Source organism: Perna viridis, chromosome 2 (genome assembly GCF_037379345.1).
Source record: "Perna viridis isolate PV_CMFRI_1.1 ecotype Kerala chromosome 2, ASM3737934v1, whole genome shotgun sequence".
Classification (NCBI taxonomy): Eukaryota; Metazoa; Mollusca; class Bivalvia; order Mytilida; family Mytilidae; genus Perna; species Perna viridis.
Window position 1 is genome coordinate 8,133,407 of NC_142446.1, and position 21,458 is coordinate 8,154,864.

Below are 21,458 nucleotides of genomic sequence, written 5' to 3' on the forward strand. Positions count from 1 at the left end.
GTTGGCAAAGTAATGGAAAGGATTGTGTTTAAAAATATTTATAACCATCTTCATGAAAACAAGTGAACTTATCAGTCTGGGTAACATTCCACCATTCATCAATTGTTAGAAATGTATAACTGCATTCTAAATTATTTAGAGAAGAAAGATATTAACTGCTTTGCTTTCTGTGATTTTTCAAAAACTCTCGACAAGGTGGCGCCCCGTGCAGGTCCGGATGTTAAAAGAATAGGCCTGCAGCAGCGCTAAGCTTGTCGTAAAAGGCGACTAAATAGTGCTCAGAAACCTAGCCGGGGGCTAGGCGCTCTGCCCACAGAGCAACTGGGATGTGTGCCCCAGGTGGTGGAATGGGGTACCCCTGGCGTGTTACATGCTGGGGTTGTCAGGCTATAATACGGAAAACCTGACCGCAAACCATAGTGGTGCACCGTGTTGGGAAAGATGCCACGTTCCTCGCACGTTAAAGAACCCTGCTGTGGTATTCGATAGGAGTAGGAACCTTTGCGCTCCGCCACAGGAGGCTAAATTGCCCGACCTTACCCATACCCCTTTTTCCAGTGGCAATCAAAATTTGTCGACCCTATTATCCTTGTGACCCATCCTTTTTTTTTCATTTCATGTTCATTTTATCATCCATTTCATGTTCCTTGTCTGAATATAGCTGAAATATTGCTGCTCGGACGTTAAACCCCAACAAACAAAAACAATCTCGACAAGGTATGACACAAAGGATCGATGTATAACCTAAAATCTTATGGAATTCGAGAAGATATTCTGAAACTGTTACAAAACTATCTAAGTGATAGGAAACAAAATGCCGTTTTAAATTCATCAGCCTCTTCAGAAAGCAATCTTGCATCAGGTGTGCCTCAAGTTTCTGTACTTACACCTTTATTTGTTGTTTTCTTTTACGATATAGCTGAAAATATTAACCCTTTATGCAGACTTTTTGGCAGATGACACATCATTTAACTACTGTGATCGCGATAGTGAGCAAATAACAACGGTCATTAGTCGTGATTTAAATGAGTTGGATGAATGGGCAAAAGCTTGGCTCATGACTTTTAATGCAGAAAAAAACTGAGAGAATGTTATTCTCAAATATCGAAATACCGGTAATTTTTCTCTAAATGGAGTTGAATTCCAATCAAAAACCATCATAAACATCTAGGTATTTCATTTACTAATGATGCAAAATGGTCCATGCATACTGAAAATATAATAGCTAGCTAAAAAAAACACATCTGGATGTATTACGAAAATTAAAATTTCAACTGAATCATAAAATTTTAGGAAAAAACTATATTTATCTTATATTCGACCATTATTAGAGTATGCTTTTGAGGTATGTGACAACTGTAATGCTTCACTTATTGGAAAATTAGAGCAAATCCAAACGGAGGCGGCAAGAATTGTAACTTGGTTACCGGTGTTTACAAAAATTGAAAACATAAAGAAGTAAATTGGGAGACACTAGAGGAACATCGAAAACGTAAAAAATTATAAATGCTCTATAGTATCGAACAAAAGCATGCCCTTGTGTAATCTTGTTCCACCTAAGGTACAATATATTTCCAAGTGTCCACTGCGAAACGGAGAGGGCATTTTATTGTCGTATTGTAGATTGTCTGTTACGAGGGAGTCCTTCCTTCCAGCTACTATTAAGGAATGGAACAATCTCGACATTACAATAAGAAAGATTGATTCAGTATCCTAATTTAAGTAGGTTTTAACAAGAAATAAGGATCGATACATTGTACCAAAATATTTTTATAACGGGCCTAGAAAGCTAAATATACTGATAACCCAACTAAGATATTCTGCATCTTTTCTGAATTATGACCTGCACCGAGTAAATATCATCACAGATCCGCTATGTAGATGTGGTACTAACATGGAAGAAGTTGACCACTACCTCTTTCATTGTCCTTTATATGTGGTTCAAAGGCAAAACTTTGTTTAATAACTTAAGCTGACTCTGTGATACTTATCCACTTAATGCAAACATTTTGCTATCTGGAATCCATGAATTAACATATGAAGAATCAATTTGTATTTTGCAGCAGGTTTATCAGTATATAAAAGGGTCAAAAAGATTTCCTGTTGTATGATTTGTAAATCAAACTGATATTTTTTGTGTGTTTTTGTTGTGTTAAAGATCGTCACCACCACACCACCTTCCCCGAACTGTTTTTCTCTTCAGTTGACATTCCTGTTGTATGATTTGTAAATCAAACTGATATTTTTTGTGTGTTTTTGTTGTGTTAAAGATCGTCACCACCACACCACCTTCCCCGAACTGTTTTTCTCTTCAGTTGACACTTGGGTACACTTATTATAGTAATGTATAGTTCATATATTGTTAAGCATGCTCTCGTATTTTTATGTATATGTACATGTATATATTGTATTTAAAAAAGAACTAAAAAGGTATGATTTACTTTTGTCCAATCCATTTTGTTTTTGAGCAAATAAAACATGTTTAAACTATAGGAAGAAAAAAAAAAACAGCAGTATAATCATTATGTAACAATAAAAATAAGGCGATAAATCGAAAGTTCTTCTCTCTCGGGAAAAACCATCTCTAAAACCATTGCAATACATTCATTTTTATACGCCCGTATATATAGACGGGACGTATTATGGTATACCGTTGTCCGTCCGTCCGTCCACACGTCGCGCGATAACTCAAATTCGCTTTTACGGATTCAAATGAAATTTTAGCACAATATTAACGGAAGAAAGCTCCCTTTCGAGTTTGAAGAATTTTTATTTGTCGTTCCAGAGTTACGGAACTTTATTCACTTAAAAATTCATATTATTGTCAAATCTGATGTAATAACTCAGCTGTACTGATACTATTCTTGACATTTTGCATAGTTTTATAGACATGCTAGATTATGGTTGTATAATGGTATATCATTGTCCGTCCGTCCATCTACACGTTGTATTATGGTATACCGTTGTCCGTCCGTCCGTCCACACGTCGCGCGATAACTCAAATTCGCTTTCGCGGATTCAAATGAAATTTTAGCACAATATCAATATTAACGGAAGAAAGCTCCCTCTTTCGATTTTGAAGAATTTTTTATTTGTCGTTCCAGAGTTACGGAACTTTATTCACTTAAAAATTTATATTATTGTCAAATCTGATGTAATAACTCAGCTGTACTGATACTATTCTTGAAATTTTGCATACAGTTTTATTAGACATGCTAGATTATGGTTGTATAATGGTATACCCCCATTGTCCGTCCGTCCACTGGTCCTTCCGTCCAACACTCAAATTCGCTTTTACGGATTCAAATGAAATTTTAGCACAATATTAATATTCACGGAAGAACGCTCCCTTTCGATATTGAAGAATTATTTATTTGTAGTTCCAGAGTTATGGAACTTTATTCACTTTAAAATCTATATTGTTGTCAAATCTGATGTAATTATCACGACATAAGATTGCTGCTTACTTTCAGTTTTGAAAAGCTGTATTATATTGGGATCAACAAACAATAGATTTGATTTTTATGAATACTGACAATTATCAGAGTGGTACCCTAGAAACTTATTATTCTGACCACAAGGCAATATGGACTTCCTTACAGTAGAAGTAGAAGGAATTGTACTATTAACTGTAGGTCTTACCTCATAATAATATTATTACATAATGAATTATTTGTCCAGTTTTCAATTCTGTAGTTTATTATAGTGTTATCTAGTTCAAAAACAAAGAATCCCTTTTAAATGCTATTGTATACTATCATCATGTCAAACAGTTGTAAGATCATTTATACTTTTTGAATAACTGAAGAAAAAACTTTGCTCACTATATATACAGACTAATTTTTTGGTAATCAGAAATCAGGTTATTGTTTTCTAAAATTTATACCATCAGCTATTCTTACGGACGGGCGTATCTTGCGCTCTTAGCGCAGCTGTTTATTTTCACCTCAGATGTAAACCAAAAAGCCATTTGTACTTCATAAACTTTTTAATTTGATATTTATTTTCAGCAGAACTGTCCTCTTTTATCATATTCTATATCTACTTGATTTGTCTGTTTGATACAGTAAAATAAGGTCATAGGGATGTTTCCTGGGTCCGTAACCAACTACTGAATATAGACTTGTGCAGACTTACTTTCCTATTAACTTACAACGACCGTTTTCATTGGTCAGTTTAACTATGACACAAATGAAAAAGTATCGGCTTCCTTTTCAAAAGTAAGCCGATACTTTTTTCCTTATGCATAAAGTTTTTCTGTTGGCTTACTTTTCAAAAATGAGCCGATACTTTTGAAAAGTAAGCCGGTAGAAATATCCCTGTTATGACGCGAACCGCCTCTGATAGATGTCCGTATTACTTTTTGTTGACTATATACCGGTTCTGTGTCCTAATTTCTAAAATGTTTCAATGAGTTTTTCTATACTGTTAATTTATTGTGAATTTTTGTCGTGTTAGATATTGTTATAGATACATATAAAACATTTGTATAAAATTTACTACATATGACACAAATTGATTTAAAAGAGAACTTAATATAAAATCATGTGAAAGATAAGCATAATCATATTAAGTTTCTGTTTTCATAATACATACTGATTACTGATGTGTTCTTCCATTACACATTAAACCTTACACATGAAGCAATACGGTTGTCGTTGTTCGCGATTTATTGGACAAAGTTTCTATATCATTCCATGCAAATATCTTGCATTTGGTTTTTCCCGTTATGGAATAAGTAAATGCAACCCCCTTTGGTTCGTTTTTGAGCATTGTATTGCACTGTCCAAGGTTAGCTGTTTTCAAGGTTGCATTTCCCGGCAAGAGATTTTGGCCTTCAATCATTGTGTTTTGTAAGATAGTGTTCCGGTATATGGTTGTAAGATAGGATGTGTCGTCATATGCAGTTACAGTCTTCAGAACAGATGAAAACATATAACACTTTCGGTAATCTCTTTGACCCGATGAACATTTTGTACAGTAGGTTATTGCTTCACAAGCAGATGTTTCCATGCATCGGACCTCACAAACATCTAGGAACGTGTTCTCCAGGGTTTTGAAAGGATTCTGAAGTTTTGTTTGCTTAATGTTCAAAGCACTCTGTAGAGAAACGCATGAATCTACTTTTCCAATAGCTTTCATATAGTTGCAGTACTGAGATTTAAAACGATTTATATTCGACTTTATTGTATTGTAGTCCACATTGAGCTTGCTCATAAATTTAGCGGTGAACAGGTTTTCTATTGAAGAGAGTTTATATGAGGAGGGTATCGGATCGTCTTTGACCGTTGATGCCCAAGTTAAAGCATCGCCGTTGGCAGGCGGAGCGGCTCCAATTGATTTAGTTTCAGACGTAACACTGCTCATAAAGTTAGATACTGCTTGTTGTTGAGACGAGTCTAAAGAGAAACTGCCACCGACACTAAACAGACCAGAGTAACTAGCTGAAACAGCAACGTTAACTCCGCTAGACTCCTGATGCTGGTACTCTTTAGTTTTCATTCTATAGTTTTTTACAAATCGTGCCCCGTATGTTGAGTCTGTTAAGAAATGTGTTCCATACAAATTGAAGAATTCAATGTAAGTATCTAAATCATTTTTTGAGTTAAGTTTTTCTACCCAAGAAATAAAGGTGGAGTCAAAGGGAGGTGGGTCGTCCTGAATTAGTCTACTATAATAATAGTTGCACCTTGCTTGTGATGTAATAAAAACATACTCTCCCCTCAACATAGACCGTGAAGACTTTTGGTAGCCAGCGCTTGCTGAAAACGAAACACCCCAGCCTCCCCCACTGACTGATGCTGAAACTGACAGCGACGATGCCAAATCTTGTTGATTCCGTACAATTTTAGATTGAAAAGATATATCACATGAAATATCAGAAAGAATTTGTAAGCCGTGAGGTACTCTGTATCGGCAGTCAGAAGTGCTCTTCCCATTAACATAATCAGCTCGGAAAATAGCAAAGGTAAATCCAGGATCGTGTTGGTCTGCCTGTGGGAAACCTTTCAGTATATTATAGCCCATTAATATATATCCCACATCTGGAAATGTCATCTCTCCTCCTGAATTGGGACATCCTAGATATATTAATACATCTTATTTAAATATTTTAAAAAATTACCACAATTATATGTCAGGCAGTGAGGAAATATGGAGAATGTATAATAAGGTGGACACTCCAGTGTTACAAACTTTAATGGAGTATCTCAAAAAACATCAAATATTTCAGATAATTGTAAAACCATACCTGCCCCGTGCAGGTCCGGGTGTTAAAAGAATAGGCCTGCAGCAGCGCTAAGCTTGTCTAAAAGGCGACTAAATAGTGCTCGGAACTCTAGCCGGGGGCTAGGGCGCTCTGCTCACAGAGCAACTGGAATGGGGTACCCCTGGCGTGTTACATGCTTGGGTTTTCAGGCTATAATACGGAAAACCTGACCGCAAACCATAGTGGTGCACCGTGTTGGGAAAGATGCCACGTTCCTCTCACGTTAAAGAATCCTACTGTGGTATTCTCCCGGAGTAGGAACCATAGGGCTCCGCTACAGGAGGCTAAATTCCCCGACCCTACCCACCTCTCTCTATTTTCATTGGTTTGTTTGTTGGGGTTTAACGTCCGAGCAGCAATATTTCAGCTATATTCAGACAATGAACATGAAATTGATGATAACATGAACATGAAATGATGATGAAATGAAAAAGGGGTGGGACAAAAGGACAATGGGGTCGATAAATTTTGATTGCCACTGGAAATAGGGAGAGGTGGGTAGGGTCGGGCAATTTAGCCTCCTGTGGCGAAGCCCTATGGTTCCTACTCCGGGAGAATACCACAGTAGGGTTCTTTAACGTGCGAGGAACGTGGCATCTTTCCCAACACGGTGCACCACGCCAGGGGTACCCCATTCCACCACCTGGGGCACACATTCCAGTTGCTCTTTGTGCAGAGCGCCCTAGGTTTCTCGTATTTTTACATTGTTAATTGGAAATCGATCAGCTAAACAACATAGACCTTTCTTTCCATTGGTGCTATAAGAGTGGGGAAATCTTTTGCTCAGACCTAAAATTGGTAACATCGTATCACTCCTCTAGCTTACAAGCTTTGCTATCCAGGAACAATTTTCTGCATAAAGATTTTCTTCAACTTTAAAGCTTTTAAAAAGCTGTCTCTTAATATTACTAATTGTAAACAGCTTGAGTAGTGCTTAGGCCTTTTTCGATGTACTTTTGCATTAAATACAGGTGTTAAGCACTGGTTGTGGCCAAGATGAAAAGGCTTTGATATAGTGAATTTACATTATAACAGAAGCTTTTTAGTTTGATAGCAGTTTAAATCTCGAATTGTTAATTCACCAACCTTTAGGCGGTCAAGGAAGCAAAGACAAAATTAGTTATTGTTAAAAATTGAACAAGGTCTTAATGTTTAATTTTATAGTTTTAGTAGTACGTAGTGGGCATGAAACCCTTTTATCTAGAACCCAGATGGAACCCCCTTTCACAAACTCTGATTTCGGCAATGATATTGTGTTTATGTATGCGATATAATATGTTACCATTTGACAATGTATCAGGTTGGTCTTTATAAAGCTCAGCAGGCATCATCTGCGCATTCTTCATGCTAGGTTTAGTGTTGGAGTCTTTGGTTGTTTCTTCGCTAAAAAAAACCAAACATCTAAAAATCTATCTGTTTCCCAATATAATTTCCCTTATTACATATAATAACTATTCAATTATAAATTAAAATCATCCAGATAGAGTATCAAACAACATCATAACATAATAAAATGTCAGATTTTGAAATGGGGATGTTATTAACTACTTTTATGACCACTTGTGGTAAGCATTAACTGGCTGCAAATATTGTCTTGAACAGGATAGTTATTTTGGCAGAAAAGATGTCTGTTCATCTGAGAAAACGGTTGATTATAGGTATATGACATACGAACTATGGATCAATAAGATGTTTGTTTCGGTCTGAACGAAAAGAATAACCATGAAGTTAAATGATGTAAGCTTAGAATTAGGTTTTCAGCTATAATGATCTCGCTCGTCTATTCATAGCACTTGTTACACATCATACGCTCCTGAAGGGAGTGTAAATGGTTGTATTATCAACTGGGTCCTGCATACTTATGGGCAGAAAATGCATCAATATCCGGTTTGTGCATGTATAATCGTATAATTGGTAAATGCAATTGAGGACCACACCAGTCTAGGAAACATAAACTAGCTACAATGATTAAATACAAATAGAATCTGAGCTTTTTCTAATATAGCGATGGTCAATTTTTGTTTGTTGGGGTTTAACGTCCGAGCAGCAATATTTCAGCTATATTCAGACGATGAACATGAAATTGATGATAATATGAACATGAAATGATGATGAAATTAAAAAAGGATGGGACAAAAGGACAATGGGGTCGACACATTTTGATTGCCACTGGAAATAGGGAGAGGTAGGTAGGGTCGGGCAATTTAGCATCCTGTGGCGGAGCCCTATGGTTCCTACTCCGAAAGAATACCACAGTAGGGTTCTTTAACGTGCGAGGAACGTGGCATCTTTCCCAACACGGTGCACCACTATGGTTTGCGGTAAGGTTTTCCGTATTATGGCCTGACAACCCCAGGATGTAACACGCCAGGGGTACCCCATTCCACCACCTGGGGCACACATCCCAGTTGCTCTATGGGCAGAGCGCCCTTGCCACCGGCTAGGGTTCTGAGCACTATTTAGTCGCCTTTTACGACAAGCTTAGCGCTGCTGCAGGCCTATTCTTTTAACACTCGGACCTGCACGGGGCTAGGATGGTCAAAATATGGCACTAAAATGCTTACGAAAATGACGTAATCAATACCGGACAGTTCGACAAAAAGATATTTCTGACCATGACAACCCACATTTCCTTACCAAAGCTGGACAATAGGAGAATGCATAAAGACATAAAAATCGTCTATCATGACACATTTTACCAGTTTGGAAGTTAATAATAACAGGACTGACAAATTTTATTAAATGACAAGTGTTTGAATTCATGTTTCGTCGGGGGTGTCTAAAGTTTTACCTCCCTCGTATCATATCTATCAGGTTTTAAATAAGAATGCCAATTTCATTTGTTTAAGTTTACATTATTCTTTTACTTTTTTCTACGGCTGAGAGATTTAGTTGAAGCAGATTTATCTTGATATGAAACATTTTGTTTTAAAAAGCCAGATAATACCGTTAATCGACCTTTATTAATATAATATTGGTATTTGTGTACTTATATTAGAGGTTGGGGCGTTGTAGTTAGTTGTTTTTCTTTGTTAATGCGCATGCGCTAGGCTATTTTTGTTCGCAAAGCCTTTTACTAAATTCAAATTTTGTTGTTCCTAAGGTGACAAATCGCAGATGAAACACACACGAAATTTAAGTTGCTGGGTTGCTATAAATAGGACATACGAATATCAATTGAATGTACATATCATTACCTTATGAATTGCCACTGCAAAATGAAAAGTTTCAAAGAAAAAAAATCGTTACATTTCCTTTACTTACTTGCGATCTTTTGTATACACACTGTATACCAGGAAAGCAGCAAATACAACAAGAATAACAACTATAAATCCCAGAAACATTGTCTGATTACATCGCTAAAATTAAAAAAAAAACATGATACTATGCATAAGTAATAGGGAAAGCGGACGAGAATAAAAGTGAAAAAAGCGTGGATCTCATTGAAGACATGGAATAAAGTGAAAATAGCATGGATCTCAAGCGGACGAGGAATTAAGTAAAAATAGCGTGAATCTCAATCCGACGTGGAATAAAGTGTAGATAGCGTGGATCTCAACCAGACGTGGAATAAAGTGAAAACGCGTGGACCTCAACCAGACGAGGAATAAATTGAAAACAGTGTGGATCTCAACCCGACGTGGAATAAAGTGAAGATAGCGTGGATCTCAACCAGACGTTGAATAAAGTGAAGATAGTGTGGATCTCAACCGGACGAGGAATAAAGTGAAGATAGTGTGGATCTTAACTGGATAAGGATTATAGTGAAAATAGCGTGAATGTTTTTGCGGTTTTTAAATAAAATTAGCTAACACATTAAGAAACGGGAACAATACTACTAAGTAGAGTGAAAAATGAAAATTCGTATGTTCAAAGGAGAGAAGTATGTTTTTACTAAAAGTGCGATTATAAGTCGAGAGGGGTTTATATCTATAAAGATAATTTGATTGAAGTATCAGCCTCATTAATAGTGAAGAGAGGCTACAAGTATAAGTAAAGATCAAAATGTAATGTATAATGATACTGAAAGAAACTAAAGTAAGGAGAGAAGATGTAGTATAAATAAAAATGAGACAAATAGTTGAAATAGTATGAATGTCGAAATGGAGAGTGAGAATGGCATGTAGAATAGGTAATGTTTAAGTTGCTGTTGTGTAAAGAAGGTTGATAGAATAGTGATAGAATTACGGTGTGGCTTGTTGAGGAGAGAGTTGTATGAATGGCCGAGGGTTTGTATAGAGACTAAAGATGGAATATATTTGTATTGGGCTGCAAAGCCAATAAAAGGGAAGAAGGCTTGGTTTAGCTTTGCGTTTTTTTCTTAATTCACTATTAACCAAACTTTTGTAACTTTGCTACCACATTTCTAATGCGTTGGAAATTCATTTGAAGAGTTATTGGTTTTTTTATTTAAACAGCATCCCCAAATTTTATGATTATACCACAACAATACAAACAATGTTTTGACTGAATTAAGTAATACTTACATTACTTTGTCGTGTTTTGAAATGAATCTGCAACAATAGTTTCTTAACCCCCCCCCCCCAAAAAAAAAAAAAAAAAAAAAAAAAAAAAAAAAAAAAAACACACACACAAACAAACCTAAAACACAACAAAACAACACATACACACAGAATAAATCCATACATCACAGAATAAAAGCATTCCCAATTTAAGAACTGTGGATTTGTTTTTTACTACAATGTTAAAGGTTATATGAATATATTTTATTGAAAACCCATGACCTTTAATTATCTTAAAAACCATTCAACGACTACCGATAACAAAAAATATAATCGTACCGATTTCATTGAAGATTTGAGTTTGCTAATGTTCTCATGGTTTTGTGAAACCAAGATTTGCAGGCCATCTTGATTGTTGCTAGTACCCGATTCCTCTAATGGAACCACAAATGTTTCTTTTGAATGTTTCTTCTTTCCCATTGTGACCTACAATTAGATAAATCTTTGATTTACATCTTTGCCTGTAATTAAAGAGTTTGTTGGGGTTTAACGTCCGAGCAGTAATATTTCAGCTATATCCAGACAATGAATATGAAATTGATGATAAAATAAACATGAAATGATGATGAAATGAAATCATTCTGAAATAGGCATTACAACATAATTTTAAGACGATATTATGCATAGTACATAAGTAAGACAACTTAAAACGTGAAAGAAAGACGTACATTATGCTCTACTAAACGTTTAACCATTTTAACAGGCTTGAATACATGTGAATATCTCTTTTCTCCCCCATTTATGAACATTTTCTCTCTCTCTCTCTCTCTCTATATATATATATTCTCCAAATAGGTGGTTAACAACATTTCTCCACTCGAGATACTTTTAAATTTTAAATTCCAACCCACGAAATTCATCGAGTTGGTAAAATCTAAAATTTAACTATCGAGAGTGGAGAAACCTTGTGAAACCGCGTGTTTTTTTTAGGAGAATCTGTTTCTCCCATGAATACTGTAGAAAACTCGGAAATGGCGGGAAAACTCTCGCAGAAATTTAATCACCGGTGGTTAAAAAGTCACGTGCATTTTCAATCACCAGCATAGAATTTGAGAGAGTAAGTTAACGTACCATACGAATTTTAAATGTTTAATCATACTTACGGTTCAATGCACAAATAAAGAAAACAAGAGTTATATTATCATACACTTCTCTTTATATCCTTGTGTAGTCCGGGAAGGAAATAATTCATCACATCACTTAAAAGTAATTATCATCCCGGTGGGGTTGTTGTCTATACATATACACCATACCTGTTCTCGATATATTTTATTGTTTGTTGGGGTTTAACGTCCGAGCAGCAATATTTCAGCTATATTCAGACGATGAACATGAAATGGATGATAAAATGAACATGAAATGATGAAATGAAAAAAGGGATGGGACACAAGGATAATGGGGTCGATAAATTTTGATTGCCACTGGAAATAGGGAGAGGTGGGTAGGGTCGGGCAATTTAGCATCCTGTGGCGGAGCCCTATGGTTCCTACTCCGGAAGAATACCACAGTAGGGTTCTTTAACGTGCGAGGAACGTGGCATCTTTCCCAACACGGTGCACCACTATGGTTTGCGGTCCGGTTTTCCGTATTATAGCCTGACAACCCCAGCATGTAACACGCCAGGGGTACCCAATTCCACCACCTGGGGCACACATCCTAACCCCCGTCTAGGGTTCTGAGCACTATTTAGTCGCCTTTTACGATAAGCTTAGCGCTGCTGCAGGCATATTCTTTTAACACCCGGACCTGCACGGGGCCGATATATTTTAAATGTTCACTTTCATCCGTTCAACTTTGAATTCTTTGTCATGACAGTGTAAGAACAGCTTGACCAGGTGATTTGCGAAGAAGCTTTCCATTTTTTGATTGACGTGCCAATTATGATTGTTTATGGACAAGTGACCGCGTGCATGATTGAGGGAATGTTACACCAAATCATTCGTGAAAAGCGCACATGACCATTTAAAAATTTGTTTCAGAAACTGGTTCTCGTTAAATTAAATGCGGTAGATACTAAATTAGAAATGCGACAGGGAACCAGTGCACAATTTCAGGTGGTTAACATATTAAGTTGCTTACAACTGCATTGTATAGTAAAAATATAAGTAGACCAATATATTTAAAAATAGAACTACCTCTACATACTCTTGGTGTTAGATAGTTAAAGAAGTATACATGTCGAATAATTTTATTCAACAACACAAGGTGATGATATAAATGGCATATAAAATAGGCGATGTGGTATGATTGCCAATGAGACCAGAAGTCAAACAACAAAAAAATAAAACTTCTACGGGTTACCAAACGATCTTCAGTGCTGGATAAAACCCATGTACCATAAATAAAAGCAAGCTGTAAAAGACACCAAAATAAGCGAAGAGAAACAACCACTGGACTTAAGGTCTTGGTCCCATAGACTTCTATACTGAAGTGCATATTTTTTTGATTTTTAAAAAGATATATATTTAATTGATTCAATAAAACTTTCACTTATGTAGCATTTTTATGGACACGTGAAAAAATAATTTTCCGAAAAAAAAAAGAAAGGTGAGTCCAAGAAGATCGGACAAAAAAGTAGTCTTGAAATATAAATAGCCATTTTCTCCACTTTCACTTTCGTTTTGTACTCATCAAACCAACATTTTCAGCGGAACATTTTTATGTTATAATGTTAGATTTTCTTAACAAAAAGTTTGTCAACTTACAGTGTTATGTTTGCTCTATTTTACAAGTCATCGTTCATGTCTTTTGACAAAACACAAGTTTGTAAAGAGGCAAAAAGAATACGCACTATATTTTTATACCCTCCATGTTTTGACGAACACCCACTCATGGACATGCAATTGCGATACTGGAACCTAAAGGTGCCTTGCTTGGGACAGGCACAAAAAGTACGTGGCGGGGTTGAACATGTTTGTGAGCGCTCAACATTCCCTCTAGCCTGGGATTGTAAAATTCTGTTGAATTCGGATTTAACTTTGGAGATCGATACAGAATACCAACATTCCAACATATAGTACAAACTGTAAATAGATAAACTGTATCTACCTTGAAAGAGTACTCACCTTTTATGTTCAAAATCCAGAAGCAGCTGATAAGCATATATTGTTTAAATATATCACTATTAATATAACCAAAATATCAATAAAACACGTTCAACAGGATCAAGTGAAAACATATCATAAAATGTCTATGTAAGACAAGATCTTCGTGCAAATGCCAAGATAATATAAAACTGAAGTATTCAAAGTCGCTAATCGTCAAATATTTTCTGTCACTGATTTTGGCTTACTTTCAACATCCGAAATGGTACGAATGCGATATGCTCTAAAGTCGGGCGACTTTCGCTATAATCTTGGTTCCCTTGATATGATTGCGTACTCTTTCGTAACCGTGATGACCTGCATGTTTTCAATTACCCGGAACTAGATTAAACAACTACCAATGCCTATAGGTTACAGACCACCAATTCATCCAATGAGCATTTGGAACGTACGCAAAAATAGTCCTACGCAGAAATTACCCCTGTTCCTCATAGTGCTGTGAAAAAAGTTCTCATCTTATTTAAAAAAATTAAACAGTTTCTGAAAGGAAAAACATTTCTGTACATTTATAGGTGACTTTGCTTCTTGTGATGTGAAGTCTATTCTCCATAATAATTTCTAAATATACCCCTATCTTGTGAAAACACTGGGATTTCCCATGCTATTTATAGACACTTCACTTCCGGTGACCAGCACTGCACTGCAAGTGTGCTAACCTCACATGCCATTCTGAGAATTGTGTTTGTTTGTTTGTTTGTTTGTTGGGGTTTAACGTCCGAGCAGCAATATTTCAGCTATATTCAGACGATGAACATGAAATGAAAAAAAAAGGATGGGTCACAAGGATGATAGGGTCGACAAGTTTTGATTGCCACTGGAAAAAGGGGGATGGGTAAGGTTGGGCAATTTAGCCTCCTGTGGCGGAGCGCAAAGGTTCCTACTCCGGGAGAATACCACAGCAGGGTTCTTTAACGTGCGAGGAACGTGGCATCTTTCCCAACACGGTGTACCACTATGGTTTGCGGTCAGGTTTTCCGTATTATAGCCTGACAACCCCAGCATGTAACACGCCAGGGGTACCCCATTCCACCACCTGGGGCACACAACCCAGTTGCTCTGTGGGCAGAGCGCCTAGCCCCCGGCTAGGTTTCTGAGCACTATTTAGTCGCCTCTTACGACAAGCTTAGCGCTGCTGCAGGCCTATTCTTTTAACACCCGGACCCGCACGGGGCCTGAGAATTGTGAGCTGACATAAGTAGAATCATGCCGATATATAGTCCTCTGCAGGTTAAAGTTAAGGTAAAGTCCAGAGAAGCCATTGAATATTAGTGAAATTAGCATAGAAGCCTATGGGAAGTGGAATTAGTGGTTTCTAGCCTTTGAGTCGCTTATGATATTTACATGTTTGTTTGTTGGGGTTTAACGTCCGAGCAGCAATATTTCAGCTATATTCAGACGATGAACATGAAATGGATGATAAAATGAACATGAAATTAAAAAAGAGGATGGGTCACAAGGATAATAGGGTCGACAAATTTTGATTGCCACTGGAAAAAGGGGGATGGGTAAGGTCGGGCAATTTAGCCTCCTGTGGCGGAGCGCAAAGGTTCCTACTCCGGGAGAATACCACAGCAGGGTTCTTTAACGTGCGAGGAACGTGGCATCTTTCCCAACACGGTGTACCACTATGGTTTGCGGTAAGGTTTTCCGTATTATGGCCTGACAACCCCAGGATGTAACACGCCAGGGGTACCCCATTCCACCACCTGGGGCACACATCCCAGTTGCTCTATGGGCAGAGCGCCCTTGCCACCGGCTAGGGTTCTGAGCACTATTTAGTCGCCTTTTACGACAAGCTTAGCGCTGCTGCAGGCCTATTCTTTTAACACTCGGACCTGCACGGGGCTAGGATGGTCAAAATATGGCACTAAAATGCTTACGAAAATGACGTAATCAATACCGGACAGTTCGACAAAAAGATATTTCTGACCATGACAACCCACATTTCCTTACCAAAGCTGGACAATAGGAGAATGCATAAAGACATAAAAATCGTCTATCATGACACATTTTACCAGTTTGGAAGTTAATAATAACAGGACTGACAAATTTTATTAAATGACAAGTGTTTGAATTCATGTTTCGTCGGGGGTGTCTAAAGTTTTACCTCCCTCGTATCATATCTATCAGGTTTTAAATAAGAATGCCAATTTCATTTGTTTAAGTTTACATTATTCTTTTACTTTTTTCTACGGCTGAGAGATTTAGTTGAAGCAGATTTATCTTGATATGAAACATTTTGTTTTAAAAAGCCAGATAATACCGTTAATCGACCTTTATTAATATAATATTGGTATTTGTGTACTTATATTAGAGGTTGGGGCGTTGTAGTTAGTTGTTTTTCTTTGTTAATGCGCATGCGCTAGGCTATTTTTGTTCGCAAAGCCTTTTACTAAATTCAAATTTTGTTGTTCCTAAGGTGACAAATCGCAGATGAAACACACACGAAATTTAAGTTGCTGGGTTGCTATAAATAGGACATACGAATATCAATTGAATGTACATATCATTACCTTATGAATTGCCACTGCAAAATGAAAAGTTTCAAAGAAAAAAAATCGTTACATTTCCTTTACTTACTTGCGATCTTTTGTATACACACTGTATACCAGGAAAGCAGCAAATACAACAAGAATAACAACTATAAATCCCAGAAACATTGTCTGATTACATCGCTAAAATTAAAAAAAAAACATGATACTATGCATAAGTAATAGGGAAAGCGGACGAGAATAAAAGTGAAAAAAGCGTGGATCTCATTGAAGACATGGAATAAAGTGAAAATAGCATGGATCTCAAGCGGACGAGGAATTAAGTAAAAATAGCGTGAATCTCAATCCGACGTGGAATAAAGTGTAGATAGCGTGGATCTCAACCAGACGTGGAATAAAGTGAAAACGCGTGGACCTCAACCAGACGAGGAATAAATTGAAAACAGTGTGGATCTCAACCCGACGTGGAATAAAGTGAAGATAGCGTGGATCTCAACCAGACGTTGAATAAAGTGAAGATAGTGTGGATCTCAACCGGACGAGGAATAAAGTGAAGATAGTGTGGATCTTAACTGGATAAGGATTATAGTGAAAATAGCGTGAATGTTTTTGCGGTTTTTAAATAAAATTAGCTAACACATTAAGAAACGGGAACAATACTACTAAGTAGAGTGAAAAATGAAAATTCGTATGTTCAAAGGAGAGAAGTATGTTTTTACTAAAAGTGCGATTATAAGTCGAGAGGGGTTTATATCTATAAAGATAATTTGATTGAAGTATCAGCCTCATTAATAGTGAAGAGAGGCTACAAGTATAAGTAAAGATCAAAATGTAATGTATAATGATACTGAAAGAAACTAAAGTAAGGAGAGAAGATGTAGTATAAATAAAAATGAGACAAATAGTTGAAATAGTATGAATGTCGAAATGGAGAGTGAGAATGGCATGTAGAATAGGTAATGTTTAAGTTGCTGTTGTGTAAAGAAGGTTGATAGAATAGTGATAGAATTACGGTGTGGCTTGTTGAGGAGAGAGTTGTATGAATGGCCGAGGGTTTGTATAGAGACTAAAGATGGAATATATTTGTATTGGGCTGCAAAGCCAATAAAAGGGAAGAAGGCTTGGTTTAGCTTTGCGTTTTTTTCTTAATTCACTATTAACCAAACTTTTGTAACTTTGCTACCACATTTCTAATGCGTTGGAAATTCATTTGAAGAGTTATTGGTTTTTTTATTTAAACAGCATCCCCAAATTTTATGATTATACCACAACAATACAAACAATGTTTTGACTGAATTAAGTAATACTTACATTACTTTGTCGTGTTTTGAAATGAATCTGCAACAATAGTTTCTTAACCCCCCCCCCCAAAAAAAAAAAAAAAAAAAAAAAAAAAAAAAAAAAAAAAAAAAAAAACACACACACAAACAAACCTAAAACACAACAAAACAACACATACACACAGAATAAATCCATACATCACAGAATAAAAGCATTCCCAATTTAAGAACTGTGGATTTGTTTTTTACTACAATGTTAAAGGTTATATGAATATATTTTATTGAAAACCCATGACCTTTAATTATCTTAAAAACCATTCAACGACTACCGATAACAAAAAATATAATCGTACCGATTTCATTGAAGATTTGAGTTTGCTAATGTTCTCATGGTTTTGTGAAACCAAGATTTGCAGGCCATCTTGATTGTTGCTAGTACCCGATTCCTCTAATGGAACCACAAATGTTTCTTTTGAATGTTTCTTCTTTCCCATTGTGACCTACAATTAGATAAATCTTTGATTTACATCTTTGCCTGTAATTAAAGAGTTTGTTGGGGTTTAACGTCCGAGCAGTAATATTTCAGCTATATCCAGACAATGAATATGAAATTGATGATAAAATAAACATGAAATGATGATGAAATGAAATCATTCTGAAATAGGCATTACAACATAATTTTAAGACGATATTATGCATAGTACATAAGTAAGACAACTTAAAACGTGAAAGAAAGACGTACATTATGCTCTACTAAACGTTTAACCATTTTAACAGGCTTGAATACATGTGAATATCTCTTTTCTCCCCCATTTATGAACATTTTCTCTCTCTCTCTCTCTCTCTATATATATATATTCTCCAAATAGGTGGTTAACAACATTTCTCCACTCGAGATACTTTTAAATTTTAAATTCCAACCCACGAAATTCATCGAGTTGGTAAAATCTAAAATTTAACTATCGAGAGTGGAGAAACCTTGTGAAACCGCGTGTTTTTTTTAGGAGAATCTGTTTCTCCCATGAATACTGTAGAAAACTCGGAAATGGCGGGAAAACTCTCGCAGAAATTTAATCACCGGTGGTTAAAAAGTCACGTGCATTTTCAATCACCAGCATAGAATTTGAGAGAGTAAGTTAACGTACCATACGAATTTTAAATGTTTAATCATACTTACGGTTCAATGCACAAATAAAGAAAACAAGAGTTATATTATCATACACTTCTCTTTATATCCTTGTGTAGTCCGGGAAGGAAATAATTCATCACATCACTTAAAAGTAATTATCATCCCGGTGGGGTTGTTGTCTATACATATACACCATACCTGTTCTCGATATATTTTATTGTTTGTTGGGGTTTAACGTCCGAGCAGCAATATTTCAGCTATATTCAGACGATGAACATGAAATGGATGATAAAATGAACATGAAATGATGAAATGAAAAAAGGGATGGGACACAAGGATAATGGGGTCGATAAATTTTGATTGCCACTGGAAATAGGGAGAGGTGGGTAGGGTCGGGCAATTTAGCATCCTGTGGCGGAGCCCTATGGTTCCTACTCCGGAAGAATACCACAGTAGGGTTCTTTAACGTGCGAGGAACGTGGCATCTTTCCCAACACGGTGCACCACTATGGTTTGCGGTCCGGTTTTCCGTATTATAGCCTGACAACCCCAGCATGTAACACGCCAGGGGTACCCAATTCCACCACCTGGGGCACACATCCTAACCCCCGTCTAGGGTTCTGAGCACTATTTAGTCGCCTTTTACGATAAGCTTAGCGCTGCTGCAGGCATATTCTTTTAACACCCGGACCTGCACGGGGCCGATATATTTTAAATGTTCACTTTCATCCGTTCAACTTTGAATTCTTTGTCATGACAGTGTAAGAACAGCTTGACCAGGTGATTTGCGAAGAAGCTTTCCATTTTTTGATTGACGTGCCAATTATGATTGTTTATGGACAAGTGACCGCGTGCATGATTGAGGGAATGTTACACCAAATCATTCGTGAAAAGCGCACATGACCATTTAAAAATTTGTTTCAGAAACTGGTTCTCGTTAAATTAAATGCGGTAGATACTAAATTAGAAATGCGACAGGGAACCAGTGCACAATTTCAGGTGGTTAACATATTAAGTTGCTTACAACTGCATTGTATAGTAAAAATATAAGTAGACCAATATATTTAAAAATAGAACTACCTCTACATACTCTTGGTGTTAGATAGTTAAAGAAGTATACATGTCGAATAATTTTATTCAACAACACAAGGTGATGATATAAATGGCATATAAAATAGGCGATGTGGTATGATTGCCAATGAGACCAGAAGTCAAACAACAAAAAAATAAAACTTCTACGGGTTACCAAACGATCTTCAGTGCTGGATAAAACCCATGTACCATAAATAAAAGCAAGCTGTAAAAGACACCAAAATAAGCGAAGAGAAACAACCACTGGACTTAAGGTCTTGGTCCCATAGACTTCTATACTGAAGTGCATATTTTTTTGATTTTTAAAAAGATATATATTTAATTGATTCAATAAAACTTTCACTTATGTAGCATTTTTATGGACACGTGAAAAAATAATTTTCCGAAAAAAAAAAGAAAGGTGAGTCCAAGAAGATCGGACAAAAAAGTAGTCTTGAAATATAAATAGCCATTTTCTCCACTTTCACTTTCGTTTTGTACTCATCAAACCAACATTTTCAGCGGAACATTTTTATGTTATAATGTTAGATTTTCTTAACAAAAAGTTTGTCAACTTACAGTGTTATGTTTGCTCTATTTTACAAGTCATCGTTCATGTCTTTTGACAAAACACAAGTTTGTAAAGAGGCAAAAAGAATACGCACTATATTTTTATACCCTCCATGTTTTGACGAACACCCACTCATGGACATGCAATTGCGATACTGGAACCTAAAGGTGCCTTGCTTGGGACAGGCACAAAAAGTACGTGGCGGGGTTGAACATGTTTGTGAGCGCTCAACATTCCCTCTAGCCTGGGATTGTAAAATTCTGTTGAATTCGGATTTAACTTTGGAGATCGATACAGAATACCAACATTCCAACATATAGTACAAACTGTAAATAGATAAACTGTATCTACCTTGAAAGAGTACTCACCTTTTATGTTCAAAATCCAGAAGCAGCTGATAAGCATATATTGTTTAAATATATCACTATTAATATAACCAAAATATCAATAAAACACGTTCAACAGGATCAAGTGAAAACATATCATAAAATGTCTATGTAAGACAAGATCTTCGTGCAAATGCCAAGATAATATAAAACTGAAGTATTCAAAGTCGCTAATCGTCAAATATTTTCTGTCACTGATTTTGGCTTACTTTCAACATCCGAAATGGTACGAATGCGATATGCTCTAAAGTCGGGCGACTTTCGCTATAATCTTGGTTCCCTTGATATGATTGCGTACTCTTTCGTAACCGTGATGACCTGCATGTTTTCAATTACCCGGAACTAGATTAAACAACTACCAATGCCTATAGGTTACAGACCACCAATTCATCCAATGAGCATTTGGAACGTACGCAAAAATAGTCCTACGCAGAAATTACCCCTGTTCCTCATAGTGCTGTGAAAAAAGTTCTCATCTTATTTAAAAAAATTAAACAGTTTCTGAAAGGAAAAACATTTCTGTACATTTATAGGTGACTTTGCTTCTTGTGATGTGAAGTCTATTCTCCATAATAATTTCTAAATATACCCCTATCTTGTGAAAACACTGGGATTTCCCATGCTATTTATAGAC

The 21,458-nt window shown here is 36.4% G+C and overlaps 1 protein-coding gene across 1 annotated transcript; it reads right to left on the reverse strand.

Annotated features, from left to right (window-relative positions):
• Positions 1 to 4,480: 4,480 nt before the first annotated feature.
• LOC148623520 (uncharacterized) lies at positions 4,481 to 18,167 on the reverse strand. The gene is made up of 7 exons (XM_088564859.1): positions 18,021 to 18,167; positions 16,475 to 16,570; positions 11,863 to 11,877; positions 11,071 to 11,217; positions 9,533 to 9,627; positions 7,551 to 7,651; positions 4,481 to 6,080 (listed from the first exon to the last, which is right to left on the reverse strand). Exons 1-7 carry the CDS (start codon positions 18,159 to 18,161, stop codon positions 4,633 to 4,635), a joined length of 2,043 nt encoding a protein of 680 aa, XP_088420985.1. The 5' UTR covers positions 18,162 to 18,167; the 3' UTR covers positions 4,481 to 4,632.
• Between the last annotated feature and the right edge of the window lie 3,291 nt (positions 18,168 to 21,458).

Bases quoted from the DNA above. Each gene is read 5' to 3' on its own strand.
- LOC148623520 (XM_088564859.1), bottom strand. From the start codon at position 18,161: ATGGGAAAGAAGAAACATTCAAAAGAAACATTTGTGGTTCCATTAGAG. The intron at 16,571-18,020 runs GTACGATTATAT...TTTTAATTTTAG, and splicing joins TCAAATCTTCAATGAAATCG to CGATGTAATCAGACAATGTT. The intron at 9,628-11,070 runs GTACGATTATAT...TTTTAATTTTAG, and splicing joins TCAAATCTTCAATGAAATCG to CGATGTAATCAGACAATGTT.